This window comes from Equus caballus, chromosome 19 (genome assembly GCF_041296265.1).
Source record: "Equus caballus isolate H_3958 breed thoroughbred chromosome 19, TB-T2T, whole genome shotgun sequence".
NCBI classification, from domain to species: Eukaryota; Metazoa; Chordata; class Mammalia; order Perissodactyla; family Equidae; genus Equus; species Equus caballus.
In genome coordinates, this window is record NC_091702.1 from 33,301,184 (window position 1) to 33,315,030 (window position 13,847).

Below are 13,847 nucleotides of genomic sequence, written 5' to 3' on the forward strand. Positions count from 1 at the left end.
AAAAAGCTGGAAAGGGACAAAGATGTGGAGACTAAACAACATGCTATTGAACAAGCAATGGATCATTGAAGAAATTAAAGGAGAAATCAAAAAATGAAAATGAGAACATACCATACCAACTCAGATGAGATGCAGCAAAAGCCGTATTAAGAGGGAAATTCATTGCAATACAGGATTCCTTAAAAAACAAGAAAAATCCCAAATAAGCAACCTCAAATTACACCTAACTGAATTAGAAAAAGAAGAACAAATAAAGCCCAAAGTCAGCAGAAGGAGAAAGAGAATAAAAATCAGAGCAGAAATAAATGCTATTGAAACAGAAAAGGCAGTAGAAAGGATCAGTGAAACACAGCTGGTTCTTTGAAAGGGTAAATAAAATTGACAAACCCCTAGCCAGAGAAGAAAAAAAGAGAGAAAGCTCAGATAAACAAAATCAGAAATGAAAGAGGAGAAATAACAAGATACCACAGAAATACAACAGATTATGAGAGAATACTACAAAAAACTATATCCCAACAAAATGGATAATCTAGAGGAAATGGATAAATTCTTAGACTCTTACAACCTCCCAAAGCTGAATCAAGAAGAAATAGATAATCTGAATAGACCAGTCACAAGGAAAGAGATTGAAACAGTAATCAAAAGCATCCCAAAGAATAAAAGCCCAGGACCAGATGGCTTCCCTGGGGAAATCTACCAAACTTTCAGAGAGGACTTAATACCTATCCTTCTCAAGCTATTCCAAAAAATTACGGAAGCTGAAACACTTCCTAACACATTTACGAGGCCAACATCACTCTGATACCAAATCCTGACAAGGACAGCACAAAAAAGGAAAACTACAGGCCAAGATTGCTGATGAACGTAGATGCAAAAATTCTAAACAAAATAATGGCAACCCAAATACAGCAATACATCAAAAAGATCATACATCATGATCAAGTGGGATTTATACTAGGGACACAGGAATGGTTCAACATCTGCAAGTCAATCAACATGATATACCACATCAACAAACTGAGGAATAAAAACCATGATCATCTCAATAGATGCAGAGAAAGCATTTGACAAGATCCAACAGCCATTTATGATTAAAAAAACTTGTAACAAAATGGGGATAGAAGGAAATTACCTCAACATAATAGAGGCCATGTATGACAGACCCACAGCAAACATCATACTCAATGGAGAAAAACTGAACACCATCCCCCTGAGGACAGGAACCAGACAAGGATGCCCACTATCACCACTCTTATTCAACGTAGTACTGGAGGTTTTGGCCAGAGCAATTAGGCAAGAGAAAGGAATAAAAGGAATGCACATAGGGAGTGAAGAAGTGAAACTCTCGCTGTTTGTGGATGACATGATCTTATATATAGAATACCCTAAAGAATCCCTTGGGAAACTATTAGAAATAATTAACAACTATGGTAAAGTTGCGGGGTGCAAAATCAACTTACCAAGATCAGTTGCATTTCTATACTCTAATAACAAACTTACGGAAAGAGAACTCAGGAGCACAATTCCATTTACAGTTGCAACTAGAACAATAAAATACCTAGGAAGAAATTTAACTAATGAGGTGAAGAACTTAAACAATGAAAACTATAAGACGTTACTGAAAGAAATAGGTAATGATATAAAGAGATGGAAAGAGATTCCATGCACATGGATTGGAAGAATAAACGTGGTTAAAATGTCCATACTACCAAAAGCAATCTACAGATTCAATGCAATCCCAGTCAGAATCCCAGTGACATTCTTCATGGAAATAGAACAAAGAACCATTGTCTCATGCCATACACAAAAATAAACTCAAAATGGATCAAAGGCTTGAAGATAAGTCCTGAAACCATAAAACTCCTGGAAGATAATATAGGTAGTACACTCTTTGACATAGAACTTAAAAGGATCTTTTCAAATACGATGTCTTCTGAGACAAGGGAAACAAAAGAAAAAATAAACAAGTCGGACCTCATCAGACTAAAGAGCTTCTGTAAGGCAAAAGAAACTAGAATCAAAACAAGGAGACAACCCCCCAATTGGGAGAAAATATTTGCAAATCATATATCTGACAAGGGGTTAATCTCCATAATATATAAGGAACTCAACTAAACAATAAAAAAACAAATAACCTGATGAAAAAACGGGCAGAGGATACAAACAGACATTATTCCAAAGAAGATATACAGATGGCCAATAAACACATAAAAAGGTGTTCACCATCACTAATCATCATGGAAATGCAAATTAAAACTACACTAAGATGTCACCTTACACCTGTTAAGATGGCTATAATCACTAAGACGAAAAATAACAAATGTTCGAGAGGTGCTGGAGGAAAGGGAACCCTTATACACTGCTGGTGGGAATGCAAACTGGTGCAGCCACTATGGAAAACAGTATGGAGATTCCTCAGAAAACTAAAAATAATACTACCATACAACCCAGCTATGGCACTACTGGGCCTCTACCCAAACAACTTGAAATCAACAATCCAAAGTAACATATGCACCCCTGTGTTCATTGCAGCACTATTCACAATAGCCAAGACATGGAAGCAATCTAAATGCCCATCGACTGATGATAGGATAAAGAAAATGTGGTGTATATATATATACAATGGAATACTACTCAGCCATAAAAAAGGATAAAATCATCCCATTTGCAACAACATGGATGGATCTGGAGGAAATTATGCTAAGCAAAATAAGTCAGACTGAGAAAGAGAAACACCAGATGATTTCACTCATATGTGGAATATGAACAAGCACATGGACAAAACAGTTCAGTGGTTACCATGGGAAGGGTGCTGGGGGTGTTAATTGAACACAAATCAATTAAATAGAAAATGGACAAACAATAGAAAAAAATCAAAGAAAGCAAAAGCTGGTTCTTTAAAAGATAAATAAAATTGATAAACCTCTAGTGAGACTAATCAAGAAAGAAAGAGAGAAGGCACAATTACTGATATCAAGAATGAGAGAGGTGAAAAGATAATATGAGTAACTTTATACTAATAAATCAACAACTTTAGATGAAATGGAAAAATTCTTTGGAAGACACAAATTACCAAAGCTGACTCAAGAAGAAATGGAAAATCTGAGTGGCTGTACATCAATTAGAGAAATTAATTGATTTCCTGTGAGGAAACTCCAGGCCTAGATAGCTTCACTAGTGAAGTCTGTCATATTTAAGGAAAAAATAATACCAATTCTACACAAAAATATATATATATATTTTTAAAGATTTTATTTTTTCCTTTTTCTCCCCAAAGCCCCCCCGGTACATAGTTGTGTATTCTTTGTTGTTCTTCGTTGTGGGTTCTTCTAGTTGTGGCATGTGGGACGCTGCCTCAGCGTGGTCTGATGAGCAGTGCCATGTCCGCGCCCAGGATTCGAACTAACGAAACACTGGGCCGCCTGCAGCGGAGCGCGCGAGCTTAACCACTCGGCCACGGGGCCAGCCCCTACACAAAAATATTTTTAAAAATAGAGGAAAAGGGAGTACATAACAGTTTTTATGAGACTGCCTTAACTCTGATGATAAAACCAGAAAAAGACATAGCAATAAAGAACACTACCGACCAATGTCCTCATAAGCAGAGAAGCAAAAATACTTAAAATATTGGTAAATAGAAACCAGCAATGTATAAAAAGACTAATGATGATCAAATAGTGTTTATCCAAGGCATGCAAGGCTGGTTTAACGTTAAAAAAATCAATGTAATTCACCATAATAGTTGATTGTAAGGAAAACCGTAATGTCATCTTGAAAGACGTAGAAAAAGCATTTGACAAAGTTCAATATCCATTCCCAATAAAACTCTCAGCAAACTAGAAATAGAAGGGAAATTCTTCATCCTGATAATAAGGACATCGAGAAAAATTCTACAGCTAGCATCGTACTGAAAGTAGTACTGCCAAAAGCCAAAATTAAAATCCCTGATTCTGATCAGACCTCCTCTGGAGAAAGTGTAGAAGGCAGAGGAGCGTGTTAGAAGATTCCATGGGCATGAAGTGAGCAAAATCCAGATAGTAGGAAACTCTATGGAATAAGTGTTCCAGCTTCTTCAGTAAATACACTTCAAGGAAAATAAAGGACTGACAGCTAGAGGCAAAAACCTATATATTAAGAGACTTGAGATGCATTGGCCAGCTCCAACATGTGGCCCTTGTTTGGATCTTCATTCAGACAAATTAAATGCAGAAAAAAGAAAAACAGAACAAACAAGAAAAACCTCAACAGCATTTGACATCTGTGAGACAATTTGAAATCCAAACACTGATTGGATATTTGATATTGAGAAATGATTGTTAATATTTTAAAGTATATTAGTGAAATTGTCATTATGTTAAAAGGGCTCATTTATTATGCCTATATTGAATTTTTATAAATGAAATATTCAAAATCTGAGATTCACTTCAAAATTATACTGTGTTACAGAGGAGTCAGTGGAATGTAGATGAGACAGGATTGGTGATGAGTTGATAATTGATGAAGCTGGATAATGGATGCATAGGTTCATTATTTTATTCTCTCTGCCTTTGTATACATTTTTAAATTTCCGTAATGAAAAGTTAAGAAAAATTATCATAGTTATCAGTTATTGACCACTTATATATTTTGGGAGGTTTATAAATATTAATATATTTAAGCCTTGCAGAAACAGTACATGGTTTTCAAAGATGGGAAACTGAATGTTGCAAGTTTGAAACTTGTTTAAGGTCATACCCGCTAAGTGACAGAGCCAACATTTGCAGCCCAGATCTGTCAATCAGACAGTAGGTCTTCTTTCTATTTTGCTGGGCTATGCTGACTTTCATATACTATACTGGTTTGTCTTCCTGTTTTTCTCTTGAGTTTTATGCTGATATTTATTTCAGAGAACTTGGGGGTGCCATTTTCAGTCAGCCCTATTGTTTGCCAGAAGCATGACTACCTGTCATCCAACGATGGGCAGGTTGCAACAGTTTTCCTTCAGATTTAGAAGTTGGCATGTTCCTCCCTTTTCCATGTTCTGAAAAATCAAAAGACCATCTGTAAGCAGAAAATTACTTTTTGCACTTTGTCTTCTCTGCCACTGTCACTGACAGATGGCACTTGATTGACGTTTTCCCCACTTACTTATGGGATGATGGCATGAAACCATGTTAACCTTAAATGTTGTCTCTATAATTGACATTCTTTAAAACTTAGTGAGACTTCTAATGCATGTAATTCTTACCTGTTTTGTTTATTTTTTTATAGGCTTTGGTTGGAGAGAAGGCTTGTTATCAATCCATCAGTAGCTATGGTGGTCAGATCTTTTATTTGGGGACAAAAGTAAGCTCTTCCACTCTGTGACTTGTGTTTATTTGTGTCAGGATAGTTGGGGCTGAAGGAGGTTGCTGGTAAAAAGAGCAGTGCATTACAAAGTGGATATTGATCAGCGGTAATCTAAAACTTTTAGGGGTTAGATAGTGGTGATTTTAAGCTGACTTATTTTCTCCATTTTTAGAAATATTTTTACTTTCACTTAGCTTCTAATAGAATGCTTATTTTCTAAATTCAGGGATATACTTTCATAATCTTCGCATTTATGTTTTCATGACCAGGAAGATACCTTCTCATGTATGTTTGTCATGTCATTAAGATGTCCTTTAGCTTAGATCTGCTTAGGATATATTAAAATACATTGAGGTATTTGACTTAGAATAGAATCACTGGAATAGGAACTTTTTGTATATCAGTTTGTTCCTGTGCTTTTATTTTTTAACTTAACATGGAGAAATATTTATTCATTATTAAAATTCAAAATATTAGCAAGTCAGTATGGGAAGATTGGGGGTTCCTTATCCATGGGATTAACTCCTTTTTGGACCGTAGGCTTATTGACCTTTAAATATTTGATTTACTCATTAATGTGGGCCCTTGAAGACCCTTTAGTAAATGCTTCTAACTGTGGTATGAAATGCTTTTACTTAAAGAAATGTGAAATGAGATGTGGAACTGGGGCAAATGTGTCTCCCGAACAAGTCCATTGAAGAAGAGCATTTTAATTTTCTTCTCTTTGATTTCTAGTCTGTTTACGTGATGATGCTGAGGAGCTGGAGAGAGGTAAGTTCAAAGTAATTTTATGTATTAGAGCTGTTGAATTGGTGCCATCTTAACATTTCTGTTTTGACTTTGCAGAAAAAGATTATTTGGATTTGGGCTTTTTAGTTTCAGCAGTGTGCATCAAAACCCTTGTAACTACTGGGTACTTGATTTGGTAAAACTGTATAAATTAGGAGTAGGTTTAGCTATACATATCAGAAAATTCAAAATAACAGTGGCTTAAACAGGATTTTTCTCTCATGTAAAGGCAATCTGGAGGTAGGCAGTCCATGATTAGTATGGCAGCCCTATGGTCTTTAGTATAATATCCTGTTCCACCATCCTTGTGTGTGGCTTCTAGTCTCAAGGTCATTTTATGTTCCAGTATGGAACTCCAGCTGTTAAGTCTACATTCCAGGAAGGAGGGAAGAGAAGAGAACGGCTGGTCCTTGCCTTTTAAAGTGACATCTCAGAAATACCAAGCAACATTTCTGCTTACTTATCATTGGCCAGAATTTAGTCACATGGCCCCAAGTCGCTATAAGAGAGTCTTAGAAATATCCTTTAGCTTGTATATTACTGTCTCAAATAAACTTGGGACTTGTTACTAAGGAGGAAGGAGTGAAAAGATGTTGTGTTAAACAACTAGCTGTTTCTGTGATCAGTGACATTCTAGCTGTTTCTTCTTTTCATATTTAGGCTTGTGGCTGCCTATATTAGCCTATACAATCACTGTACTATCCAGTGCTTTAAGAAATTATTTTTCTTGGAAATAACATAGTCACATGGTTTTGGAATAATTTTAGATACTAAGCAACAACTTCTAGAAATATATTAGGTAAAATAGGAATTCTGACTGGCAAGTTGGTCACATAAAGGGGTCTGGTTTCTCCCGTTTATTCATTTTAGAGAGTGGATCATCTGCTGAAACAAGATTGTCTTACGGAAGCCTTGGCTCTTGCATGGTCTTTCCATGAAGGAAAAGCAAAAGCAGTAGTGGGTGAGTTAAAAGATTACTGGTGTAGTAGACATTGTTTTTCTGGACTAGAGGGAATGAATAATACTAATCACTCACATGACACTTCTGGCTTAGTGTTCAAGTATTTTATAAATAAGATGTTGTCAAAGCTTACAGACTTCCAATGAAAAAGGTTAATGACAAATACAGGATATAGAATTTTAAGTGTCACTCTTTTGATTCTTTTTTTTTTTTTTTTCCATAAGGAAAATTTGCTGTTAGAGCAAAAGGGAAGTACATGCTATCTGGTCTGATACATGTGAGGTGTTCCTGTTATGGCGTATTAGCCAACATTTTGATACCTAAGGATTGTTGAAATTCTATCTATTGGTAGCACAGGTTGTGAATAGAAGACCAGAATAGTTTCACTCTTGAAGATGTGGACTAACTTTGTTTTTTGCTGGGTTGTGCTTCTCTACAGGATTATCAGGGGATGCCAGTAAGCGAAAGGCTGTTGTGGCAGATCGGGTGAGTATTTTAATAAGGTTTTTACTAGGGTATAGTACAGATGTGCTTTTGGTATTTGCTAATATCTGTGGGCATGATTAGGTAAATGGCTACAGTCAGGGAGATGGTGTGTAAGAAAAAAACGAGTCGGGTTATCATTTCCTGGTGTCATCTTGAAAACTTTTTAAATTCTTTCTTATCGCCTTTTCTTTTTTTTCCCTTGCTTACTCTCCTATGAAGATGACAAAGTAGTAAAATAGTTCAAAGACAGCAGAAAGTCAAAGGAAGAAAACCCAGGGATCTGGGTTATTTCTGAACATAATTATAGCCCATAGAAAGTTAACATTTGTTAGTTTTTATAAACTGATAGTAATTATGAGAAGTATTATAAGAGCAAGTGTTTGTATTGCCTGAGATAGCAGGGTTAATATTTTAATATTGTTGTTATTAGCTTAATATAGTTAACGCTAATATTTACTATTAGATTTGTTTTCCTAGACTTGGTTGAATTCGTTTACTATAGTCATTCCTCCCCTTTTTATTGTGTAAATGCATTGGTAAAAATTATTCCAAATTAGTGTAAACATTTAGAAAACATAAGTAGAAATTGGTTACTCCTTAGACTTATGAATGCTGCTTGTCTCAGTATCTGCTCTAAAAAGAATTAGCTATCTGTGTTCTTTAGGGAAAGACCTACAGCAGAGGATTACTCAAGAGCTGAACTTCAAAATTTTTCATTTCCTGAGCAGTATAGATAGTAATGAGGTCTAGAACCTGGAGATAATTTTTAGGAAAGATTAGCAAATTAGTGGTAGCTCTGAGGCTGAAAGAAGTTAGGCTGGGGTTAAAAATATTGGGAAATAAAGCCACTAACATTTTGTATTATATTTTTAATGTAATAACAAAGCCTGGCTCTCTATTCTTCAGGAGGGCCATATATATTAGGTAGTGAAAAACTTTAGAAATACATCTTAATTTCTTTGCAAGACTCTTTTCCTTACAGATGGTGGAAATCCTGTTCCATTATGCAGATCGAGCTCTGAAAAAGTGCCCAGATCAGGGAAAAATCCAGGTGATGGAGCAGCATTTTCAGGTACACCTTTGCATGTGTTTCTAATAGACATTGCTGTGCATAGGTCTAATACTACTCTTTTATATTACTTGAGAATGGGACTTTCATGTTTGGGTTAAACATTTTTTAGTATTCAAAGCTTTGTTTCAGGGCTTGTGGAGCATTCTAAATGATGAAATTTTCAAGTAACCAGTCACATGGGAACAGATGAGTAAATTATTGTGGAGCGTTAGTGCTTAGCTACTTAGTGTTGTGTGGCAGGAAAGGATATATGTAAGTGGGTACAGAGCTGTGAATTGTCACCTCACAGTGGCTGACACCGGCTGATGACCGACGTTTATGGTAACTAGGCTAGTCGGAGAAGAGGTCTACTATCGAAGTGTCAGTTGAGTTCTAGGAGTACCTGTGACTCAGGAATGGATCCATTACAAAAAAAGCATGATCTCTAAAATATGCTAATGAAAAACCTTGAGTTTCTCTTGGAACTCAGTGAAAATGGAAGTCAAGGAGCAATTTAAAGACTTGTATAGTGTTTATTATGCAAGTTACACTGTTTGCAGTGATCTCCAGTTATATTTGTTACAAATCTCTTTCTCCTTCCCCATTCCTAGAGCTCCCTCCCCTCCCCCTGCCTCCTCTTTTAACAAATCTTTGAGGATCTAACACAGGGGTCAGCAAACGTTTTCTAAGCAGGGCCAGATGGGAAAATTTAGGCTTTGCGGGGCACGTATGATCTCTGTCACATATTCTTCTTATTTTTTTTTTTTTGTTGTTTGTTTTTTAAACAACTCTTAGAAAGTGTAAAAACCGTTTTAGCTGTGAGCCATTCAGAAAAAGGCTGTGGGCAGGATTTGGCCCATGGGCCAAAGTATGCAGTCTCTGGTCTAATATGTACTAGGCACTGGGCAATAATGAGTGAAATATACATGGTCCTTGCTATCTTTAAGTTTGCAGTGGAGTCAAAGTAACTTTTCTTGTGTACATTAGTGGAAATATTTAGAAGAGATCTAGGGGTTTTGAAGTTCTAAAGAGCAGGCCCAGCTCAGATCCTTGCATCTGTCCCTTTGATGCTCATAACTTTGGAAGATAGGGATAGATACAGCAATTAACATTTGGAGGACATCAAACATTTGGAGAGTATTAACATTTGGAGGATTTGGTTTCCTGAACTGTACTCTTTAGTGCCACAATAGTGGGCTTCTGGTGGATTAACTTTTATTACTGTTTGGCTGGAGGCTCATTAATTTATCAATAAAGAAGAGAACTAAGCCCAGATAAATCATAAAAATAGATAACTTGGGAGGAAAACATATGGCAGAAAGAAAGCTTTTGGGAACAAAACTGTGTGGGAACAATACCTTCTATATAAATAATTTTTTTTTTAAAGATTTTATTTTTCCTTTTTCTCCCCAAAGCCTCCCGGTACATAGTTGTATATTTTTAATTGTGGGTCCTTCTAGTTGTGGCATGTGGGATGCTGCCTCAGCGTGGCTTGATGAGCGGTGCCATGTCTGCGCCCAGGGTTCAAACCAGCGAAACCCTGGGCTGCCAGAGCAGAGTGTGTGAACTCAACCACTTGGCCACGGGTCTGGCCCCATAAATAATTTTTATACCAATGTTGTATATATAGAAAAGAAAACTTAGGGGCCAGCCCGGTGGCATGGTGGTTAAGTGCGCACATTCCGCTTTGGCAGCCTGGGGTTCACCAGTTTGGATCCTGGGTGCAGACGTGGCACCACTTGGCAAGCCATGCTGTGGTAGGCATCCCACATATAAAGTAGAGGAAGATGGGCACGGATGTCAGCTCAGGGCCAGTCTTCCTCAGCAAAAAGAGGAGGATTGGCAGCAGATGTTAACTCAGGGCCAATCTTCCTCAAAAAAAAAAAAAAAAGAAAGAAAGAAAAAGAAAAGAAAACTTAATATTTTAACAAGAGAATATCTATTACCAAGAAGTGGTAGGGAGGTATTCATGAAAGAACTCTCTCCATTGGAAGGTATACTCTGTTGAAAATAAACATCTAGTAGGGAACTAGGAGGGGCTGATGTGGGGGGGCGATGTGTAACATAGAAACCACCATGTGGGGAAGAACATGGTAAAGAGTTATAAAAGAAGAAAGGGAGAAAAGTGATGTTCTGTTGGAGAAATAAGAAAGAATCTCAGCGTGACAGGGGCTATGGATGATGGTTTCTAGTGCTGATTATAAAATTTACAGAGAAACAAACTGTAGTCATGTGTTCTTAACCATCTAGATCTTTGTTGGAAGTTTCATTCTGCTAAAAGAGTATCTGATAAAATTTTTTATTTATTAAGATTTTAGTCTCATAAAAGGTAAAGGATAACAGTGGTGGCGACCACTATTTGGGATTTGTTTTTTACTAATGATCAGGGATAGACTCTTCAGAGAAAAATTATCACTTTGTTTTAACAATTGTAATAATGATGAAGAATACACTCAGCATAAATCCTGTATTTTAGAAATCAAATATTTCAGAAAAAGGGGCCAGCCCCATGGCCGAGTGGTTAAAGTTCCATGCACTCCACTTTGACGGCCCAGATTCACGGGTTTGGATCCCAGGCGTGGACTTACTCCATTTGTCAGCCATGCTGTGGATGCATCCCACATACAAAATAGAGGACGACTGGCACAGATGTTAGCTCAAGACTAATCTTCCTCAAGCAAAAAAAGAGAAGGATTGGCAATGGATGTTAGCTCAGGGCAAATCTTCCTCACCAAAACCAAAACAAACAAACAAACAAAAATACTTCAGAAAAGAAAATATGGGTACAATCTCATGGTTATAGGCTCCAAAAAATGAATAGGTTACAAAGAACAGGAAATTCTTAAATTTTGACGTAATAACCACAAACAATTCAAAGAGAAAGGAAATGGAGGCATGTTGAGAGAAGTGTCTGTCTACAAAGCACAGAACAGCTACAAAAAATGGAGAGAGGCAGAAAACCAAAGATAGATGCCAAAAGCATCTTGACTGCCAGAAAGGAGAATACTCCAGTACCTACTAAGATGCTGAGGGGTACACGAAAGAGATTTTGACAAAGATTCACTGAGTATATACTACATGCCAAGTACCAAGTAAAGGGTGTAATATTCCTTTTTATTTAATTCTCCCAGCAACCCCATGAAGTAGATAGTGTTTTAATCCCCATTTTACAGATGAAGAAATTTAGGCTGAGGGAGGTTAAGTGACTCCCCAAGGTAATATTGCTAGTAAGTGGTGGGGCCAGAACTCATATCCAGGTCCTTCTGACTTCAGAGCCCAGCTGTTAACTAACCATTGTACTGTACTGTTATTTTCAGAGCAAAAAGTGTAAGGATAGGTGAGAAGGGGTGATGTTAATAGGTGTCTAGAATGATAATTATAGCAGAATCTGAATTGTTTAATGCTTACTAGGTGGGAGGCACTGTTAAAAACCCTTTGCATATATTAACTCATTTAATTCTTATTGTAACTTTATATGTAGATGCGGGTATTCACATTTATAAATGAGACTGAGGCACAGAGACATTAAATAACCTGTTCCAGGTTACATAGCTAGTAAATGATAGACCTGGGATTAGAACCCAGGCGGTGGGCCTTCAGGTCCACATCTGGACTGCTACACTCTACTATAGAATAATGCTTCTTATTTTACTCCATTTTCATGAGCACAGAGAAATGTTCTTTAAAGTGGAAAAGTCTAGATAAATATATTTAATAAAAAAGCTGAACCCCAGCATATGTGACATATAGTTACATTATGATTGTTCAAATCTCAAGACCCAGTGGAATCATAATCCAGGATACTGTTTGAACAGTTGGAGCCATTGTTAATGATTTGTGAGTAACTTTGGATCAACTTTTGAATGAGGTGCCCTCGCTTAAGCCTGGAGGCCTCAGCACAGGAGACACAATTTATTTCACTCAAGAGGGCTGTTTTCTTCTGGAAAAGGTAATCCTCAGCCCATCAGGATGAGTGGAAGTCATGCAGAGTTGGCCACAAGTCTGCCATTTTAAGCGTTTAATCTTAAATATTTAATCACAAAATTATTAAATAGGTTAACTCTTAAAGTGTATTTTTTTTAAAAAGAAGCGTGGACTTAGGAAGCTATCCACTGATAACCCCAATGTGGTTTGTGAACATTTTCCATGAGTTCACCTAAAAATGGTCATGTTCAATGATCATGTTAAACTCATAAATTGCCTTATTAAAAGGAATCTGAGGATGGCATTTTCATGGAATGCCTGTTGCATAATGCCTTGATTTCATTAAGGAATTTGTCTAAATTTTCCATTCTCCTCATGGCTGAAATAGATTAGTAAATAGTAAATAGATTAGTAAATCGATTTTCAGCTAGATAAACATCGCTACCCAAAAAGCATTCTTTGGGGCTTAGTATTAATTACATCTTGGGGCTCTTTGTTATCCAAGTTTTTGTAATTGATTTGGATGAAGATTTATTGAGTGGCTTGTCAAATTTAGATGACACCAAGAATCAGGGTCCAAAATGATCCTGACAGAGTGCAATCAAAAGCATTATGATATGAAATTTAACCAGGATAAACATCAAGACTTCATTAGATTCAGCTGATTACATTGCATGAGTATTGAGTTGGGAAAATCTAGCCAAACAGAATTTTAGTTGACTACAAATTTAGTATGAGCATTAGTACGTTAAGGTCCAGATAAAGGAAAGTTATAGTACCACTGGGCTACCTGTTGGAGATAAAACCTCTGAGATAGGTTATGGACTATTGACAGACTAAGCTATATCCCACAGCTGGGATGGTGGGAGGTTTTAAAACAATAGTTGAAAAAAAAATACTGGCGTTGTTTAATCTGAGGAGAAAGTGGAGACATGCCTGCCTTCAGATGATGAGGGGCTGTCGTATGAGGATTTACTGTACTGCTGCAAAGGGAAGGCTGGTATAAGTGGGTGGACATTAGGAGCTGTATTCCTGTTTAAAATGACCTAGTGATGATGTAATGGCTTTTGGACTTATGCACCTCCTACTGTTGAATGTATTGAAATAAAGGGAGTATGACAACTGGCCTGAAGTGTTTTTAAAAGACTTTCTTTACTGGGTGGGAATATCTAAGATTCTGATCCGTATAGAAACTCATTAGAAACAGGTATCCTTTAATCCAGGGAAGACTGGTTTCTTACTCAGAGTACCAAGAATTTGTATCTTACCAGCAGGTGGCGCTCATGCCTGCTGCCTCAATTTTAATCT

General features: G+C 36.9%; 1 protein-coding gene across 22 annotated transcripts in view; it reads left to right on the forward strand.

Annotated features, from left to right (window-relative positions):
- The window catches only part of VPS8 (VPS8 subunit of CORVET complex), a 236,071-nt gene that overhangs the window by 54,795 nt on the left and 167,429 nt on the right, over window positions 1–13,847 (forward strand). For 21 of the 22 annotated variants that reach the window (XM_001498654.4, XM_070243423.1, XM_070243433.1 and 18 more), the window contains 5 exons: window positions 5,251–5,325; window positions 6,064–6,099; window positions 6,988–7,078; window positions 7,518–7,564; window positions 8,547–8,636. In XM_001498654.4, the coding sequence (XP_001498704.1) occupies window positions 5,251–5,325; window positions 6,064–6,099; window positions 6,988–7,078; window positions 7,518–7,564; window positions 8,547–8,636 (339 nt within the window). Of the gene's footprint in view, window positions 1–5,250; window positions 5,326–6,063; window positions 6,100–6,987; window positions 7,079–7,517; window positions 7,565–8,530; window positions 8,637–13,847 lie in introns of all 22 variants that reach the window. The other variant, XM_070243443.1, reaches the window with a different exon arrangement.